At 59.8% G+C, this 17,253-nt stretch overlaps 1 protein-coding gene across 2 annotated transcripts in view; it reads right to left on the bottom strand.

Annotated features, from left to right (window-relative positions):
• The window catches only part of EDAR (ectodysplasin A receptor), a 75,873-nt gene that overhangs the window by 10,759 nt on the left and 47,861 nt on the right, over positions 1 to 17,253 (bottom strand). For both annotated transcript variants that reach the window (XM_002709985.6, XM_089327401.1), the window contains exons 2-5: positions 12,994 to 13,062; positions 12,194 to 12,316; positions 11,465 to 11,646; positions 5,404 to 5,489 (exon numbers count right to left, since the gene is read on the bottom strand). In XM_002709985.6, the coding sequence (XP_002710031.1) occupies positions 5,404 to 5,489; positions 11,465 to 11,646; positions 12,194 to 12,316; positions 12,994 to 13,044 (442 nt within the window). In that variant the 5' untranslated portion in view covers positions 13,045 to 13,062. The remainder of the gene's footprint in view (positions 1 to 5,403; positions 5,490 to 11,464; positions 11,647 to 12,193; positions 12,317 to 12,993; positions 13,063 to 17,253) is intronic.

The raw sequence follows: 17,253 nt of genomic DNA, 5'->3' as shown, positions 1-17,253 counted from the left end.
CAGGCTTCAGCCGCAGCCACAGCCACAGCCGACCGAGAACCCCGTCTGAGAGCGCGGGGCTTGCAGCCTGGCGCCCAGGGCTGGAGCTCCCACTCTGTTCCCCAGCTGCAGCTGTGTCGCAGGCAAGTGACAGGAGTGTGTTTGAGGCAAACGATGAAAAGAAACTGCCCTGAGCAGTTATTTAAAACAATGAGCTGCTTATTTGGTCTGTTCTGTCCACAGTTACATGCCACCTGCCCTCCAGCAGACAAGGGGGGCGAGAGGTGGGGTCTCGCTGTCCCCTGATTGCAGGCTGCCCCTGCCCTCCCCAACAGCGTGCCAAGGTCCCCCCCACCCCCGCACAGCCTGCCCTGCCAGATTCCACTCTGCTCAGATGAGAAAGAACTCAGCACCCATCAGAATGCGTGGCGTCTGGGGGGTGTCCCTCTGTCCCCGTGCGTGCTGCTTCCCACTCCTCGGGCTGCCTGGGACTGTCAGATGGAAACATTTCCCCAGGCTGGCTTCTGCGGAGGACGATCATGGCTGAGCCGCCTTCCCTGCCACACGCCTGCCTGTGGACTCCTCCATAATGAGCAGGTGGACGATGTGGCTGGTGAAAGCTGTAGTTCCAGAGAACAGCAGGTGTTTCTGCATGAGAAGTGTGTGGTGCATAGAAAGGACAGTGCGGGGACGGGCGAGCTCTCCAGGCCCGGATGCGGGAGGTAGATGTGTGGTGAGCGGGGCTGCAGGTGCGCAGTGGGCTGTAAGCATAAGGCTCACTGGAGTTACACTGTGACTCAGTGAGGGCAGGATGCAGTGGCGTCTTTGAGGTGTGTTAATCCACACATTTATAGATACGCCGCCCTGCATTCTCTACAGAGAGTAAACAGCTTGGACTTTTAAGAATGAGTTGTGGGGCTGGCGCTGTGGCATAGTGGGTAAAGCCTCCGCCTTGCAGTGCCGGCATCCCATAGGGGCACCAGTTTGGGTGTCGGATGCTCCACTTCTGATCCAGCTCTCTGCTGTGGCCTGGGAAAGCAGCAGTAGATGGCCCAAGTGCTTGGGGCCCTGCACCCACGTGGGAAACCTGGAAGAAGCTCCAGGCTCCTGGCTTCGGATCAGCGCAGCTCCGGCCATTGCAATCATTTCAGGAGTGAACCAGGGGATGGAAGACCTCTCTCTGTCTCTCTGTGTTTCTTTCTCATTCTTTCTCTCTCTCTGCCTCTGGATCTCTGCAACTATGCTTTTCAAATAAATAAACAAATCTTTTTTTTAAGATTTGTTTATTTATTTGAAAGTCAGAGTTACATACACAGAGAGAAGGAGAGGCAGAGAGAGAGAAAGAGAAAGAGAGAGAGAGAGAGAGAGATCTTCCATCTGCTGGTTCACTTCCCAGTTGGCCGTAATGACCAGAGCTGCACTGATCTGAAGCCAGGAGTCAGGAGCTTCTTCTGGGTCTCCCACACAGGTGCAGAGGCCCAAGGACTTGGGCCATCTTCTACTGCTTTCCCAGGTCATAGCAGAGAGCTGGATGGGAAGTGGAACAGCCGAGACACGAACCAGCGCCCATATGGGATGTTGGCACTGCAGGAGGCAGCTTTACCCACTATGCCACAGCGCCGGCCCCAATACATAAATCTTAACAACAATAACAAAAAAAATGAATTGTGCATTGGTTCTAGAGCTGTCAACGAGGGTGCCTATGGCTGTGGCATTGGAAGAGCGCCCCCTTGTGGCGATCCCAGGAACAATGCGGGGCAGAATCATCAGGACTTCAACAGCAGCTCAAAACAGAGTACCAGGAGCTTGCTACAACTGCAGTGTGTCAGGGCTGCCCCAGACCTACTGTGTCAACATTCGTCTCCTGACAGGTACCCTGGGGATGAGTGTGCACATCCAGGCCCGAGTAGCGCTGTGCAGCAGCCGCTGGAAGCTCACTCGGGGAGGCAGGCTTCCTGCTCGAGGTCTGTGGCTCCCTGTACCTCCTTTCCGTCTGAGATGGGTTTGCCAGGGCGCAGACAAGGCTGTGCTTGCTCCCCGTGGCCCTAGATCCTGACCAAGTCCCAGAGACTTCGTGCAAACAGGTCAGGGGCAGGAGGAGGCGTCCCATTCTTGTAACAGCGGGATGTGGGTGCAGGTGCCTTACCAAGCGTGTCAGGTAGGAGGATAGGAAATGAAAGGGGCCCACAGAAAACAGAGCCCCTGCAGAGAGGAACACAGCAGCCTTGGGTGAACCCCAGCATTTCCCACTGCAGTCATTGTACAGGTGGTCCCAGCCTCTCCCTCCGAGAAAAGCACCCCAGGAGAAGTATCTGCCAGTGTCAAGAGGGTTCCCCAGTCTGACAACATGGGGCAAGGAAACCTTGGGAGGAGTTCCACCTATTCCACACCCTGCAAGCCCTCCTCTGTCCAGCAGGAGACGGCGGGGAGAACTGGACCCCCCATTCCCTCACGAGCCCGTCTGAATGCTCTTGGACCTTCGCAGCCCGGCCTGTCGGGTGCACGCCTTCCATCACACCTGGCTAGCATGCTCACTGCTGCTCGCTGTGTCAGCTGTGAAATCTTTCTCGCTCGCTCGCTCTGAGACAAGAGCCCCTGCTGCAGCCCAGACGTTAGGGTAAGGAACCATGACAGTCCCCCGACGCTGCACTGTGCTTCCTGAGTTCAGATCCCAGCCAAACCCCGTTCGCAGCCACTCGCCCCCCGCCCAACGTGCTGTTTCGCTGCACCGGGGTTAAGAGCACGCCGTCAGCTCCCCTTCAGCAAGTCCCTCCAGGATCTGCTCCGACACCTGAGATGTACAGAGCGTCCTGCTGCCAGACCAGCCACGGGCTTTGCGTTTGGCCCCTTCCTCGGATTCCTCTTTTTTTTTTTTTTTTTTTTTGCGTCATTAGTCCTGTTCTCCCGGGCGCAGCTTTCCTCTCTGAGGTTCAGACCCCTGAGCTGCCTCGGGAAGATGGCGGTTCTGAAGGTAACCTGCCCAGCGGTACCCTTGGGGCGCCCCTTTCGTTTCCCTCTCCCTTCCAGAAACTGGGAAGGTTTTTATCCATTGGAACAGTAAAGACGAGTCCCTTGTGCATCTCTCCTGAGGGCTGTGGTCCCACGGCTCCCCCGTGACAGGCCTGTAGGTGGCATTAGCTTGTGGGCGCTGCACAGCAGGGCAAGGGGGCACCATGGGACACTGGGCGGGCCAGGAGGGAAACTGAGGCTTGGGAAGGAAAGGGATTTCGCCTGACATGAGCAGGGAGGGTCAGAGCCTGGGTCAGCTTGTTCAAAACGCACATTCTCGGGCCGGCCAGGCCTGCTGGGTGAGGGCAGGGCCGGCCATGGGGACTGCACGGCGTCCCACGGAGAAGCGCCATTTCTGTGGGGACAGGAAAGCAGGGGGTGCTACCCGTGAGGTGTGGAGAATGGGGGTGTGCACCCCGGCCTGCCGCTGTCACCGAGGGGCCCCGGCGCTGACAGCTCCTGACAGTCCCTGCCCCCGGCCAGCCACTGCCTTCTGCCTGGTCCGGCTCTTCTGCGTCTGTGTCCGTGTCACCCGCAAGCCCAGGCCCTTGGTGCATCTCCGTGACGGTGGTTTGTAGGATGCGCCACTCACGGACACAGAGTGCGAAGGATGTTGGACCACGGACCACTGGGCTCAGGGAGGGAGGCCTGGGGCTGCCGGGCCTGGGCTGCTAGCAGGGTTCTGCCGGAATCAGCAAGTCCCTGGATTTCCGGGGCGGGGCGGCAGACGGATGACGCCCTGTGAGTTTGGGTCTTGGTAATTCCTGGGGCACTTGGTCATAAGCAGCCGTGGTATCTCTGTGCCAGGTGAGCAGGTGCTAGCATCTCCCGCCTCCCATATGGGAGCAGAGGCCTCTGCCCACTCAAGGGGGCTCTCCCGGGGGCTGAGGGACTGCACAGCCGCCCGGGTTGGTGGGGGGGCCCTGACTCTCTGTTTCTTTGCTGAGCCCTCTCAGGGCTGGATTCTAAGAGCCCAGCTCGAGGTCTGGTTGGGGAGGGGGTTTTGGGGCGCAGTTAAGGGCTGAGGGCGGGAAGGGGGTGCGTTCATTTTCAAAACCCCCAGGACCGCGGAATTGGCTTGCTGTCAGGGAAGCGCCTGTGTGTCTAAGAGCTGTCAGACACGAGGGTCCCCCAGGGAGGATGCTGGCCTGCCAGGCTCCTGTTTGGTTGAGACCCTTTCCTAAACAGAGGGCAGGTGTTTGACATGGGCCCAGCCAGGACTGCACCCCAGAACTGTCTGTCCTGACGGGCTTAGACACCCCCCACCCCACCCCCCGCAGAGAAGATGCAGCAGGCTTCTCTCCTGCAGCCCACAGCCTCCCTGATGCTGTGAGTTAATTAGCAGATGGCTGGGAAGCAGCACTCTGCAGAGCAGCCGCTGCCAGGCTCTTCCGTTTGGGCCTTCTGGAAGGGGCGGGCGGAATTCCCCACATCCCCAGACAACGCAGCTGCAGGGCACCCTGGCTCCGGGCCCAGCCCGCCTCCCTAGACGCCTCCGCAGCCCCGCCCACAGCCCCGCCCCTAGTCCCTGCGCTCCTCCCCTTCCTCCCAGGCTGCACGGGGTTGTAGGGAGAAACCCCCGGTGTGCCTGGGGCCCCGTGGGCCACAAGGGGAGGTGGGAGTCCTCCACGGCTCTGCCCCCAAGTGCTCCTGCCGTCAGGCGCCACACACCCAGCTTCCTCCCAGCTGCGTCCCCAGAGCACAAGCCCGAAGGACCACCGGGCGCCTTCCTCTGAGCGGAGGCTCTCACGGCCGAGGCGGGAGCCGGGCGGCTCTGAGTGCTTTGCGGGAGCTCTGACTCCCGCGGGGTCCCCCTCGCCCTCACTAATGGCGAGCTCTTCGCTCTGCTTTGCCGAACAGCCTGGCCTCTGCCGTGCATGGCCTCTCCCCAGGATCTCATGAGACCGACAGGGCAGGTGTTCGTGTCCCCGCCTCACAGGCGAGAAAGCTGAGGCTCCTGCAGGCCAAGTGGGCTGTTTAGCCCTCCCACTCGAAGCTCAGCACCATCGACCCCTCCCCACCCCTCTTCATCAACCCGAGGCGCCCCTGCTTAGGCGCGGTACTGCTTCCGTTTATGCTTCTGCTAACGCTAATCTCGGTTCGAGTCCTGGCTGCTCCACTTCTGACCCAGTTCCCTGCTAATGCACCTGGGAAGGCAGCGGCAGATGGCCCAGGGACTTGGGCCCCTGCACCCATGTGGGAGACCTGGATGGAGCTCCTGGATCCTGCTTTGGTGTGGCCCAGCCCTGGCTGTTGTGGCCATTGGGGGGGGGCAGTGAGCCAGCAGAGGGGAGATCTCTCTCTGTCTCTCCCTCTCCCCATCACTCCGCCTTCCACAATAAAATACATGTTTAGAAAGCCTCTTCAGTGCTAGGGTGACAAGCCGCGGCTCTGACCCGGATGAGGACCACTCACATTCCTTGGCGCTGGGGGGTGCCAGGAGGCAGGAGTAGCACACCATGCCGTAGATGTTCCTGGGTCTGTTTTCCAGCATGTAGTAGCTGCAGGGGGAGACAGAGCAGAGCAGGATGAGGGCGGGGCCTCGGGCGGGGGCCCAGCAGCGGGGTTAGCAGCCCATTTCCCCTTCGGTCTCCTTGGGGGTTTCCATGCCTCTCTTTTTGCCTCTTTCTCTTGTTGCTTTCTCTCCTGATGCGTCTGTCTAGTGTGTGTGTCTGCTGTCACCCTCCCCAGCGCCTGCAACACCGCGCTGTGATAACTGGCGCCAGTGTTCAGGGCAGCCCGGAACTCCCAGGCCTCCTGAGGACACGCTGTACCCCATGGTGCTGGCCAGCAGGGGGTGCTGCGGGGGGGGATCGTCAGATGGCGGGAGTGTGAACAGAGGGCCACGCAGACGGCCTGGCAGAGCGACCTGACCCACGGCCACCGGGTCACAGCTGCTTCCTCTCGGGGAAGCAGACACACTGCGGCGGCACCACTGCTCCAAGTCCCAGCTGCCACCCTCGCCGCCACGATGTGCCCCTACATCCCCATGCTCTGGAGGTCACTGCGCCGGCCACGTGGTCCTGCCACCTGGCCACTGTGGCCCACAGTCCCTGCAGGCCACGTGCCGCCCTGGGCTCCCAGCTGAGCTCTGAGGGCCACGGCTCGCGCCTGCTTTCCATACACAAACATCCAGGGCTATCAGTGTGAGAAGTCCGTTAAGAGCAGCGCGCTGGTGCCAACGCTTCCCTTATCGCAGCTCCAGAGATGCCACAGGCTTTGCACGCGGTGGTTTTCTAATCTCTTTTTTATTAGCCGGGCACCAGGTAGCCCCCAACCCCCAGGAGCTGGGCGGTGAGCAGCAGCTCGGGGCGGGAGGCCGGCAGGGGGCGTGCTTGGACTCCGCCTTCCTGAGCCTGGCCCGGCTCCCGAGAACAGCACGCTCATAATTGCTGCCCTTTCTCAGTGCCTTTCATCCTCTGATCCCGGCGCGCATCTTGTAAACATCAATTAACCAATCTCAAAGCGGCCCTCTGAGAAGCCTCAACAGCAGTTAAGGCTCCTGGAAAAGCCTCCCTGGAACACAGGCTGTGCCGGCGCTGTCCACAGGAAGGAGCCACACGGGGCGCCCCGTCTGCCTGCCAGGGGCCAGCACCCAGGCCCACTGCGGCCACGTCTGGGAATCAGCCTCCTCTTCCCACCTGCCCGTCTGTGGCTTTCTCTCCCGTCAGGTGGTGGTGGGCTCCCCTGCCCGGAGCCTCATGCTGGGTAGGGAGCCCATGTTGGCTGGATGGACAAACCGACGACATCCACTTCTTCTGCATGGAAGTTCAAAGGGCTGAGAGGGACAGAAGCCCCAGAGGGAACCTTGTGAGCGCTCCTCCCTTTTGGAGGGTCAGAAGCTCAGCCGTGCCCATCCTGGGAGCACCCTGGGGCTGGGCTCCGACACAGGTGCAGCTCCACAGTCCCCCTGGCGGATGCCACGTGCCAGGGCTTCAGGGACTGGCGCCCTGAGGGCTGCATCTGAGAAGCGGAGGGGCCTTGGCCTGCTCTCTGCCTCTGCTCAGCCGCTCTCATGGGGCGGGAGTCGGGGCTCTCCTGATGCCCGCGGGGGCTGAAGGGCAGCTGCTGCATGCCTGTGCCGGACCAGGGGTTTGGACCACGCTGTGTGACATATTAACTCAGTGAAGGGCTGGCATTGGGAGGCTCCAGGGTAGACTGTTGGGGAGTTGTACGGCCTAAAGTGGCATGAGTGTTCAGTGCTGCTGGGTAGCAGAAGTCACTTTTGTTTCTAGCACATCCTGTGGTACAGGGCATTTTTAGGTAGATAGATCGATAAATCGATCGATAGATAGATGATAGATCGATTGATCGATAGATATAGATAGATAGATGATCTTTCATCTGCCAGGCTGAAGCCAGCAGTCTGGAACTCCATCTGAGTCTTCCAGGTGGGCAGTAGGGGCCCAAGAAGCTGGGCCATAACCGGCATTTACCCCTGCTAACCTACTGGACATCCCCCCCACCCCAGACCTGCTCCGAACACTCTCCGTAGCCTGCAGCTGGGCACGGGCATCTCACCCAGAGCCTGTTCCGTAACGAAGCAGGCAATGTCTTGTGCTCGCCAAAGGCCCCACACCGACAGTGGCTGTCTGGGCACACGTCTACACTGCCACGGGGCCACGAGACCACGAGCAACCACAGTGACTTAGGGACCCCTGCTCTGCACGGGCTGATCGGGTATAACCGGGGACAGGAGTCAGCTTAACTGGGACTTCTAGAACATTCTCTTCTGGGCATTGACTTCCTCCAAGTTGACAGGTGGAGAATCCCCCAGATAAGCCTTTCTCTGAGGACCCTAGGCTGGGAGTGGCTGCCTCTGAGCCACTGCTTGCTCACCTGTACCACCAGCTGGGCAGGGCCCAGGGCCCAGGCAGCTGAGCCCTGGGGGAGGCGGTGAAACCCGACCTCCTCTCCCTTCCTCTTCTGTGTTTGTTCCCGCGCCTGCCTCCCACACACGCCTTTCCCACCAGGAAAGCCCCACGCGCTGCTCTTTGTGCAGTGAGCGTCCCGGCCACAGGGGACACAAAGCAAGGCCTGCAGAGACCAGGAGGACCTGCCAAACCGCAGCATCCGGGTAACCACAGGAGCAGGAGAGGAAACAGCCCCTCCTTGAGCTCATCACGCCAGCCTGCCAAGCGCCCTGCGATCCCTCAGGGTCTCCTTGTGTCCTCTGAGCCCACAGCGGGCAATGGGGGTGGAGGCTTGTGCCAGGGACCACAGCGGGAGAAGGGCGCCCTGTCCTGGTGACCCTGGGCCTGGGAGTGATGGGCTTAGGCAGATGCACCGTGTCACAGAGACCCCCGGCTCAGCAGTGCGAGTCGGGACGCGTCTCCCTCGCTCAGCAGGTGCCCTGGGCCGTGCCATGTGCTGGAGGCAAAGTGTGCACTAAGCCGTTACTGTTCCCAAGGAGCAGGGAGGGGTCGCTTGAGTCGTCTGGGGGTGGGGGGAAGAAGCCTTGGGAAGCACAAGGCTGGAAGCCGTTCTTCTAGAGGGAGGGAGCTGGCTGGGGGCTGCCTGTGGGCCAAGACACTCGCCTCACCCACACTTGTCCTGTCTCTGTGGTTCTCAGTGACAAGGACGCGGGCTAGCCAGTGTACACTCGCATCCCCTTTTAGATCATCTGCAACAAAACTGTGGCTGAATTCGGCAGACTGTCCTGAGACGTGTGCCTGGGGGCCGACTGTGGCCGGTCTGAACCAGTGGTGCTCACTGGCGAGGTTCCACCGTGCACCCACCCCCTACCTCCGCCACCCACCCCGGCCCTCCATGAAGCTGCCTCCTGGGGAGCCCACCTGCACCAGTGCCTCAGTGGCTTCCAAGTCTTGACCTCAGCTGGGATCTCGCCCTGAGCTTCGCACCCCTCAATCGGCTCTGTGTTAGAGACCCGGGCCTCCAGCCTCCTACCGCACAGTCCGATGGCATCCTCCTCCAGCTCGGCAGTCTGCCTGGTGACCCACAGCCCCGTCCAGCAGGGGGCGCAAGTCAGCAACCCCAGCCTCTGCACACCCCGCTGGATGCACCTGTTGTCCGGCCATGGGGACCCAGTCTGAGCTACTGGCCCTGCGCAGTGACTTGGGCCTTTGAGCTGTGACTTCAGCGTCTCTCCTAGTCTCCTAGGCACCTCCCGCCCTGCAGTGTGGCATCAGACCTCACTGCACAGCTGCGAGCTGAGGGCTCCTCTCTCCGCTTCCGGAACTCTCTGTGTGTGCCTCATTCCACGGGCTGTAGTCACTGATTTCCTTATCTCCCTCCTCCACTGAGGAGTGAGGATACAACACTTCTTCTCTCCCCGGTGCCCGCCTGGGCGGCTCTTAATTGGAAGGCTTACAAGCAGTAGGTAGGTCCAACTGTGAACTTGGGTACTCACAAGACCGGCTCTCAAAATAAATTTAGGTTTTGCAAAGAGGGCTCTTTCCCTTCCAAGGTGGGCATGGCCAGGTGTGCACACTTTTCTAGTTAATTCATGAAAAATCCTCTCCCTGAGGAGGTCTCTGCACCCATGAGATCTATAAAACCAACTGAGATGAAGTTCTAGGAGCCGTGTACGTTATCAGAGAGCCATCCCAGCTGTGCTGTCCCAGCCGTCTAACACCGAGATCTCTCTGAATTTCCCTCCTCCCACACCCAGGAGTGCTTGCACACAGTCTCTCCCCCAACACTGCAGCAGCTGGGCGGGAATGTACCGATTCTGGTTCTTCTAACACGAACATTAATCCAGCTGGAGCGCCCACAACGCAATAACCACGGGAACGGAATTAAAGACAGTCTAGCTAGGGAACTCTGACTTTTGCAATAGTTCCTCAGAGAATAGGTTAGTATCTTTCCTGGTAAAAGCCTGTTGTTTTCTTTCGTGTATCGAAAAATAAGGTTCTCCTGCTTCGACAACTACACTTGAATCACTCGGTGTGCCAGCGACACTGGTGGGGCTGTCCAGCATTTGCAGCATGGAGGTGGGTCTGGGAAACTGGGTAGAGACAGTGGGCAAAACCCCAGAAGTGGATCGCGGTGGGAAGTGTGTGTGATATTCAAACCCCCCCGTGGTTACGGCCACGACCCTCACCTCCTCCACCACCCAAACCTATCCCTGTACCATGACGGCTATCACCTCCTCTGTCCCCTGCACTTGCACCATCACCTCCACCACCCCCACCCCATCACCTCCTCCACCACTGCACCCCCATCACCCATCACTGCACCCCCTCCTCTGTCCCCTGCACCTGCACCCCCACCCCCATCACCTCCTCCACTGCTGCACCTCTATCATCCATCACTGCATCCCCTCCTCTGTCCCCTGCACCTGCACCACCCCCACCCTCACCTCCACCACTGCACCTCCATCACCCATCACTGCACCCCCTCCTCTGTCCCCTGCACCACCACCATCACCCCCACCATCACCTCCTCCACATCACCTCCATCACCCATCACTGCACCCCCTCCTCTGTCCCCTGCACCTGCACCCCCACCCCCATCACCTCCTCCACCACTGCACCTCATCACCCATCACTGCATCCTCCCTCTGTCCCCTGCACCTGCACCACCATCACCATCACCCCCACCACCATCACCTCCTCCACCCATCACTGCACCCCCCCTCTGTCCCCTGCACCACCACCATCACCTCCACCACCATCACCTCCTCCACTACCACACCTCCATCACCCATCACTGCACCTCCATCACCCATCACTGCTATCACCTCCTCTGTTCCCTGCACCTGCACCTGCACCACCACCACCACCATCACCTCCTCCACCACTGCACCTCATCACCCATCACTGCACCCCCTCCTCTGTCCCCTGCACCATCACCACCCCCACCATCTCCTCCCTGACCTGTGACATCTCATCATCACCATCAGCATCCCCAGCACCTCCGTCATCTCCACATCACTACCACCTCCCTGTACCTGCGCCTTCCCCCATCTCCTCCCCCACACCAGGCTCCCCCACTGCCTTCAGCTGCCATCTGTAGTCCCTGCAAAGTGTTTAGCAATGGTCACCGCTAGCATTTACTTGGGGCAGAGCTAATATGTTCCTCATCTCAGGCACAACTAGCTAATGTCCCCTGCCTGGAAAAAAAAAAATGAAGGCTTTATCTTGCTTTCAGGCTCATCACGTCTGCTTTTGTTGATACATAACACAATCGTGGTGGGATTATGGACATCAAGTGACTCAAATATGCCTCTTTACAGTTCTACCCTCAGTTTTGCCACAATACTGAAACTGGTACAGTTAATAGTTTTGTGTGGAATTTCAATTTTCCTTTTTCCCCAACACGCTTCACATGCGCTGTCCCACTGCAGGTGTTTAACTGCTGTCTCGCATTTGGGTGACCAGACGATTAACGCCCACTGAAGGGGTCCTGAGTCCTCCCCGGACGCTCCCCACCCCCAGGACTGGACAGGTCCTTGCCCTGGACGCTCAAGACTTTCCGTGCAAGCAGGGTTCTGCTGGGCGGGGCCCCTGCTCACCCAGGCAGGCAGGGCCCACACTCGGCGTCATTCTCCATGTCCCCCGGCGTCAGCACGGTGGCCCGGAAGAAGCCCTCGCAGTCCTTGTGACGCCTGCATATCTGGTAGCCTCCTTTGGAAAACTTCTCCGCTGGGCAGGGGACACAGCCGTAGTCCTCGTCTTTGGTGCCATAGCCGCAGGACTGGGGGAGGCGGACAGAGGACACAGGTGAGTGCGGGCGGACAGGGCCCCCCGGGCCCGGTGACCACCAGGCTGTTGCTTGCAGCTGCTCTCAGACCTGGCTTCCTGTTCTCCCAGCTCCAACCCCGCGCACCCGCCCGGAGCTAAGTTTCTGGAGCACGCCCTCCCTCCGCGTGCCACTTCTCCCAGTCCTCAGGAGCCCCAGGGCTGCCGCTGCTCGTTGGCGCCCCCTGCCTTCCCGCGGGAGAACATTCCAGTCCCGCTTCCTAGTCACATGACCCGACGCTCATTTAATCCACGTGGGACGGGAAAGCTGTCCTCCACACACATTGACAAGAACTCCTGGGACATCTGTCCCCAGCGGCTCGGGCGTCCTTCTCCCTGGGCTGCACTTGTCATGGCTCATGCCATCAACCCATGTCCAGGAACCACCCAGCTGGCTTGATGACCTGGGTGACCACTGGCACAGCACTGCTAGCTCAGGGCACAGTGTCGTGGACAGGACCCCCTCCCCCCTGCCACCCCACCAGGGCTCAGCTGCTCCTCACCATGTAGGGCTCTTCCCCTGGTCCACAGGGGGGACACGCGTGGCACAGCCCCGTGGTCTGGTTGTAGTACTCGTTCTCCCCACAGTTGGTGTACTCCGCCCTGGCCGAGCACACGAGGGACACCTGCCACGAAAGAGGGGGGGGGATCTGACCACTAGGAAACACGTCCATTTCTCCCGGGGCCCAGAGCCCAAGGGTGGGTCTGCAGGAGGCCCCCTAGGTGCTGGGGGCGGCTTCTCTGTGGGCTCGGTCACTGCAAGGCTCATGTGAGGCCAGCTCCCTGTGACTTGCGGCGAACCAGCCGGGCACGGCCACTGGGCACTGCCCCTCCCCGAAGCCCCCCGCCAGAACCTTCCATCTGTGGCTGCTGCCCGCCCGCGCCCTGGTGTGGGCCTGTTCCACATTCTCATCCCCCACACCTCTCTTCACTTCTCTCCAAGGTCACGGGTGAGGCAGCCCCTCCCTTGAGCCTGGAGAGCAGTGGCCATGCGGTGCCCCAGCCCAGACTAGCCCAGCCCAGGGGGAGCCGAGTAGATGGGGCCTTTTGAGTCTTTCTCATCAGCCAGGCAAGGGGCTGTGCGTCACAGGGCCATCAAGCACTGGAGGACACTTCTGGCCTCACAGAGGGAGCCCTGGAGTAAACGCGTGTGCTCTGAGCCCCGGGGTAGGGCTCAGGCACGGGCAGGCCAGGTCTGGGCGAGGTGATGCACTCCGGGGGACGGGGCCCGGATGGGAGGCTCCTGCTCCCACCGCTGCCAAGGGGCAGGGTGCAGGCGGGCGAAGTGCCGGGACCTACTCACCACCAGGACAGGGAGCCAGGGCATCCATGCCGAGTCTTCCTCGGGGACCATCTTCAGCCCGGGCCTCACCTGAAAGACACAGCCCTTCAGGACCGGTGGGCACCGGTGGTGCCGCCCGCCCCGGCTCCGGCTGCCTCCTCTGTGTCGCCCCGGGAAGCAGGGTGGGAAACAGCTTGCAGCAGGGGTGGAGCTGAGTCTTGTGCCGGGATGGGCTCGGCAGGCAGCCTCGGTGGCTCTTGGCAGCACCGCATGCTTCCTGGAAAGAGGCCCTGGGAGGAAGCCTGGGGCATGAGAGGAGCCGCCTGCCATATCTGGGGTTGGTGGCTAATGGTTCATGTGCTCACGGTTTGGGGCCGGGGCTGTGGCGTAGCAGGTTAAGTCGCCGCCTGCAGTGCCAGCATCCCACATGGGCGCTGATTTGAGACCCGGCTGCTCCACTTCCCATCCAGCTCTCTGCTGTGGCCTGGGAAAGCAGTGGAGGATGGCCCAGGTGCTTGTGTCCCTGCACTTGTGTGGGAGACCCGGAAGAAGCTCCTGGCTCCTGGCTTCGGGTTGGCGCAGCTCCGGCCATTTCGGCCATCTGGGGGGTGAACCAGCGGATGAAAGACCTCTCTCTCTCTCTCTCTCTCTCTCTCTCTCTCTCTGCCTCTCCTTCTCTCTCTGTGTAACTTTCAAATAAATAAATAAAGGAAGTGTTAAAAAATGTGCTCACAGTGTGAGAAAATGTGTCCTTCCACAAGCCTCAAATATCAGGTGCCCTAGGCTGGTCCTGATTCTCGGACTCAGCACAGGGCCCTAGGAACACACGAGGAACGGGCCTGGCCCTTCGCTCTGGCTTGGCCAGCGCCCCACCCCCCCTTGGGAGGGTCTTCCCTCTCCCCATGAAGAATGCTCATCCATCAGAGAGAATGTATAATTTTAGAACTGAGAGAACAAAAGTCCAGAGAGGTTAAGCGACTTGCCTAAGGTCACACAGCAACGTCACAAACAGAGGACAGCCACGCCCAGGCACCAGACACTTGGCCGACCACCACAGTAACTCGCTGCTTTACAGGGGGAGGGGCGTTTTCTCACTCCCCCAGTGGGAGATCTGTGTTTCCATCAGAGCAAGCTGATCCACGAGTTGGGCACTGATCAGCTCAGCTCTACAAAGAGACACCAAGTTCCCCTCCCCAGGGCCACGCTAGGTCGCTGTCGCCTTGCATTGACAGACAGAGGCTAGGTATGTGCGGCGTCTTCTGGAACCCACTGCTGATTTAGACCAACAGTCACCCTGGGCCTTGGGAGCCCCCAGCAGGCCCTTGTCCTTATGGAGTCAACCTGGTCGTGGAAACCAGCGATTCCCAAAGCAGACACAAAAAAGGCAGGAGACCCTGGGAATGGGGGATCTGCCGGCTCCCTCCCAGCCCTGAACCTTGTCCCTGTCCCATCCTAAAGGCATGAGGGAGACTGTTTATCGGAAGAAAAGAAATTAAGTTGGAGAAAGAGGGGAGAGCTTTATAAGTCGGGAGTCAGGGCATGGCTGGCTGTGACGGGGCAGGGGCTGGGGGAGACAGAGACACCCAGACAATCTTTCCTGAAACATCTAGGACTTCAGGCTTTGCTGGGTGAGAGTTTCAGAGAGAGAGGCTGGATTACAAACCAGGCCGGGCCTTAAGGAAGTGCACTTGCACCCAACAAGGGCCAAGAAAAAGTCTCTGGAGCGTCAGTGCCTGAGCACGCCCTCGGGGCTCCACAGCAGGTGCACGCCTATGACCGCACGTGTGAAGCCTTCCACTGCACAGAGATGGGTCCCAGTGACTCCCATTAAACATCCGGGGAAGACTGGCAGGGTGCAGGGGCCACGTGGTGCTGGCTGTGTGACTGGGAGAAGAGGGAAAGTGGGTGCCCTGGGGTTAGCAGTGCGCCTCCTAGGTTGCTGTAGGAGCCGGCGGCCCTGGGGCTAGCCGGCTGGCCGGGGAAGAGTGCCCAGCTCTGGGGCGTGCAGGCTCCCCCTGTGGGAGCCTCGCTCAGGGAGCTCCATCCCGAGGGCTTCCGGAGTCTCTTGGGCTACAAAAGCTGCCTTTTTCCATGCCCTACCTCACCGCCCGCACCTCAGTGCTGCGTTCCCCTCTCCGGAAAACACTCACCGGGCTGGGGCAAGATGGACGCACGCACTGCAGCCACCAGCCGTGAACTCGCTGAGAGCGTTCCTTCTAGCAAGGGCAAGCTGGGGCAGGCAGTGAGGGGCAGCCAGGAAGGCAGCGCCGCCAGGGTGCAGGGGCCGGTGCCACAAAGGCCTGCACGGCAGTGCAGTGCGCTGGGACAGGCTCTGTCAGCCCCCCACCCCGCCCCCACCCCAGCCTGGCCTTCAGCACCGCAGGGTTAGCAAAGGTGGGCTCCCTAGCAGCGCGGTCCGCAGCCTGGAGGCCTTCCAAGCACCTAATAATGGCTTCTCACTTAATTGGCTTCTAATTATAGCTGAGTCCCGGAGGGTTTCCCTGACACGCTGGGGAGCGCTGGGCCTGCCGCACCCGCACCCATGGTGTCAACCAGGAGCATTTAGTCGAGGGCTCATTAACACTCTTCCCAAGTAAACCCAAAGAGACAAAAGCAAAACAAATAAATAGACAAAGTGAAACAAAAAGTCTGCGGCTTTGGATATATTTTTGCTATTGTTGCCAAGTCTCAGGGAGCGGTAGTCGCTGCTGGGGAGGGGAGCTGGGGGCAGCTCCCTCGCGTGGATCCTGCGTCTGAGGACTTCCCAGTGCCAGCACCCCTGCCCATGAGCAAGGGGCGTCCTCCCTGCCTCGTGCTGGCTCTGAGTCCCTGTCATTTGATGGCCACAGCAAGATGGGCTTCTACTCACAGACACAGTCCTTTTCAGGGATGGGCAAAGTGCTGCCCACAGGGGACTCAGCCCCCCCCCCCCCCATCGATGTACACCTGTCCCTTGTATGTTTCCATGATACAACAGGGATTCTTCCTCCACCCAGCCCTTTGCAGACAAGGTGGGCTGGCCCGGCTCCCACCGGGAGTCCCCCCCCCTCCCCCATCTCGACTTCCCTGCCTCTGGGCCTCTCCCTCCTCCACCCCAGTTCCAAGGACACAGCGCACAAGGGCTGAGCCTCCCTCAGCCAAGAAGCCTCATCTAAAATTCTCAGAGATCCGAAGCTTTTGGAAATCCTGACATAAATGCTCAAAAAGTTTCCGATTCCGGCGCGTCTTGGATTTCGATATTTGGATGAGGGCTGTTTTGGTGAAACCCGTGCACGTGCTCCCAGATTGGAGAACCGGGGAGTCTGAAACACTCTGGTCCCCAGCATTTAAGATAAAGGGTGTTAAAGCCTGGTGTAGACCCACGCAGTTGGGCCCGGAGCTGCCCTCTTACCCCTGCCATGGGCCGGTCCAGCCGCTCTTCCTCTCCCCCTGGCCAGGAGTAGCCCAGATCCCCTTCTCCCAGTCCATGGTCAGCGTGCAGAAGTCGCTCAGTCTGCCCAGCCCTGCGCTGCAGAAGGGGACCTTGTTCTAGAACACCCAAGAGCTGGCCGGGAATGCAGTCTCAGGCTGCCCAGGTCCACTGCCTGGAAATCTGTGTTTCATCCCGATCTGCTGGTGCCTTGGTGCACACTGAGGCTTGAGAGTGCTGGCTGGCTGGCCGCCCGGGGCTGGGGCTTCATGTATACATTTTTTTAAAAAAATTAATATGCTTGACATCATGTGTGACTTTTCAGTCTTTTGTTTGTTTGTAAGATTTATTTATTTATTTGAAAGTCAGAGTTACACAGAAAGAGAAGGAGAGGCAGAGAGAGAGAGAGAGAGAGAGAGAGGGGTCCTCCCTCTGCTGGTTCACTTCTAGTTGGCCACAACAGCCAGAGCTGCACCGATCCGAAGCCAGGAGCCAGGAGCTTCTTTCAGGTCTCCCACGTGGGTGCAGGGGCCCAAGGACTTGGGCCATCTCCTACTGCTTTCCCAGGCCACAGCAGAGAGCTGGATTGGAAGTGGAGCAGCCGGGACTCGAACCAGTGCCCATATGGGATGCCGGCACTGCAGGCAGTAGCTTAACCTGCTACGCCACAGCACCCGCCCCTCGTGTGTAATTGAATTCCCCTTGGGAACCCGGAGAGAAGGCGTTAGCTGGCTCTCCCCCTCATGAACCCTCAGCCTCTTCCCAGGAATAGAGCTAAATGCGACGGCGTAAATTAGTTCCTTGATTCACTTATTGATTGCTTATCCAACAAATATGAGCACGTGAGCGTCTCAAAACATGTGTGGGCTGCT

This window comes from Oryctolagus cuniculus, chromosome 2, assembly GCF_051225735.1.
Source record: "Oryctolagus cuniculus isolate XC-2025 breed Fujian yellow rabbit chromosome 2, ASM5122573v1, whole genome shotgun sequence".
NCBI classification, from domain to species: Eukaryota; Metazoa; Chordata; class Mammalia; order Lagomorpha; family Leporidae; genus Oryctolagus; species Oryctolagus cuniculus.
Note: the sequence above shows the minus strand (reverse complement) of the source record. Positions and strands in the feature narration are given on the sequence as shown.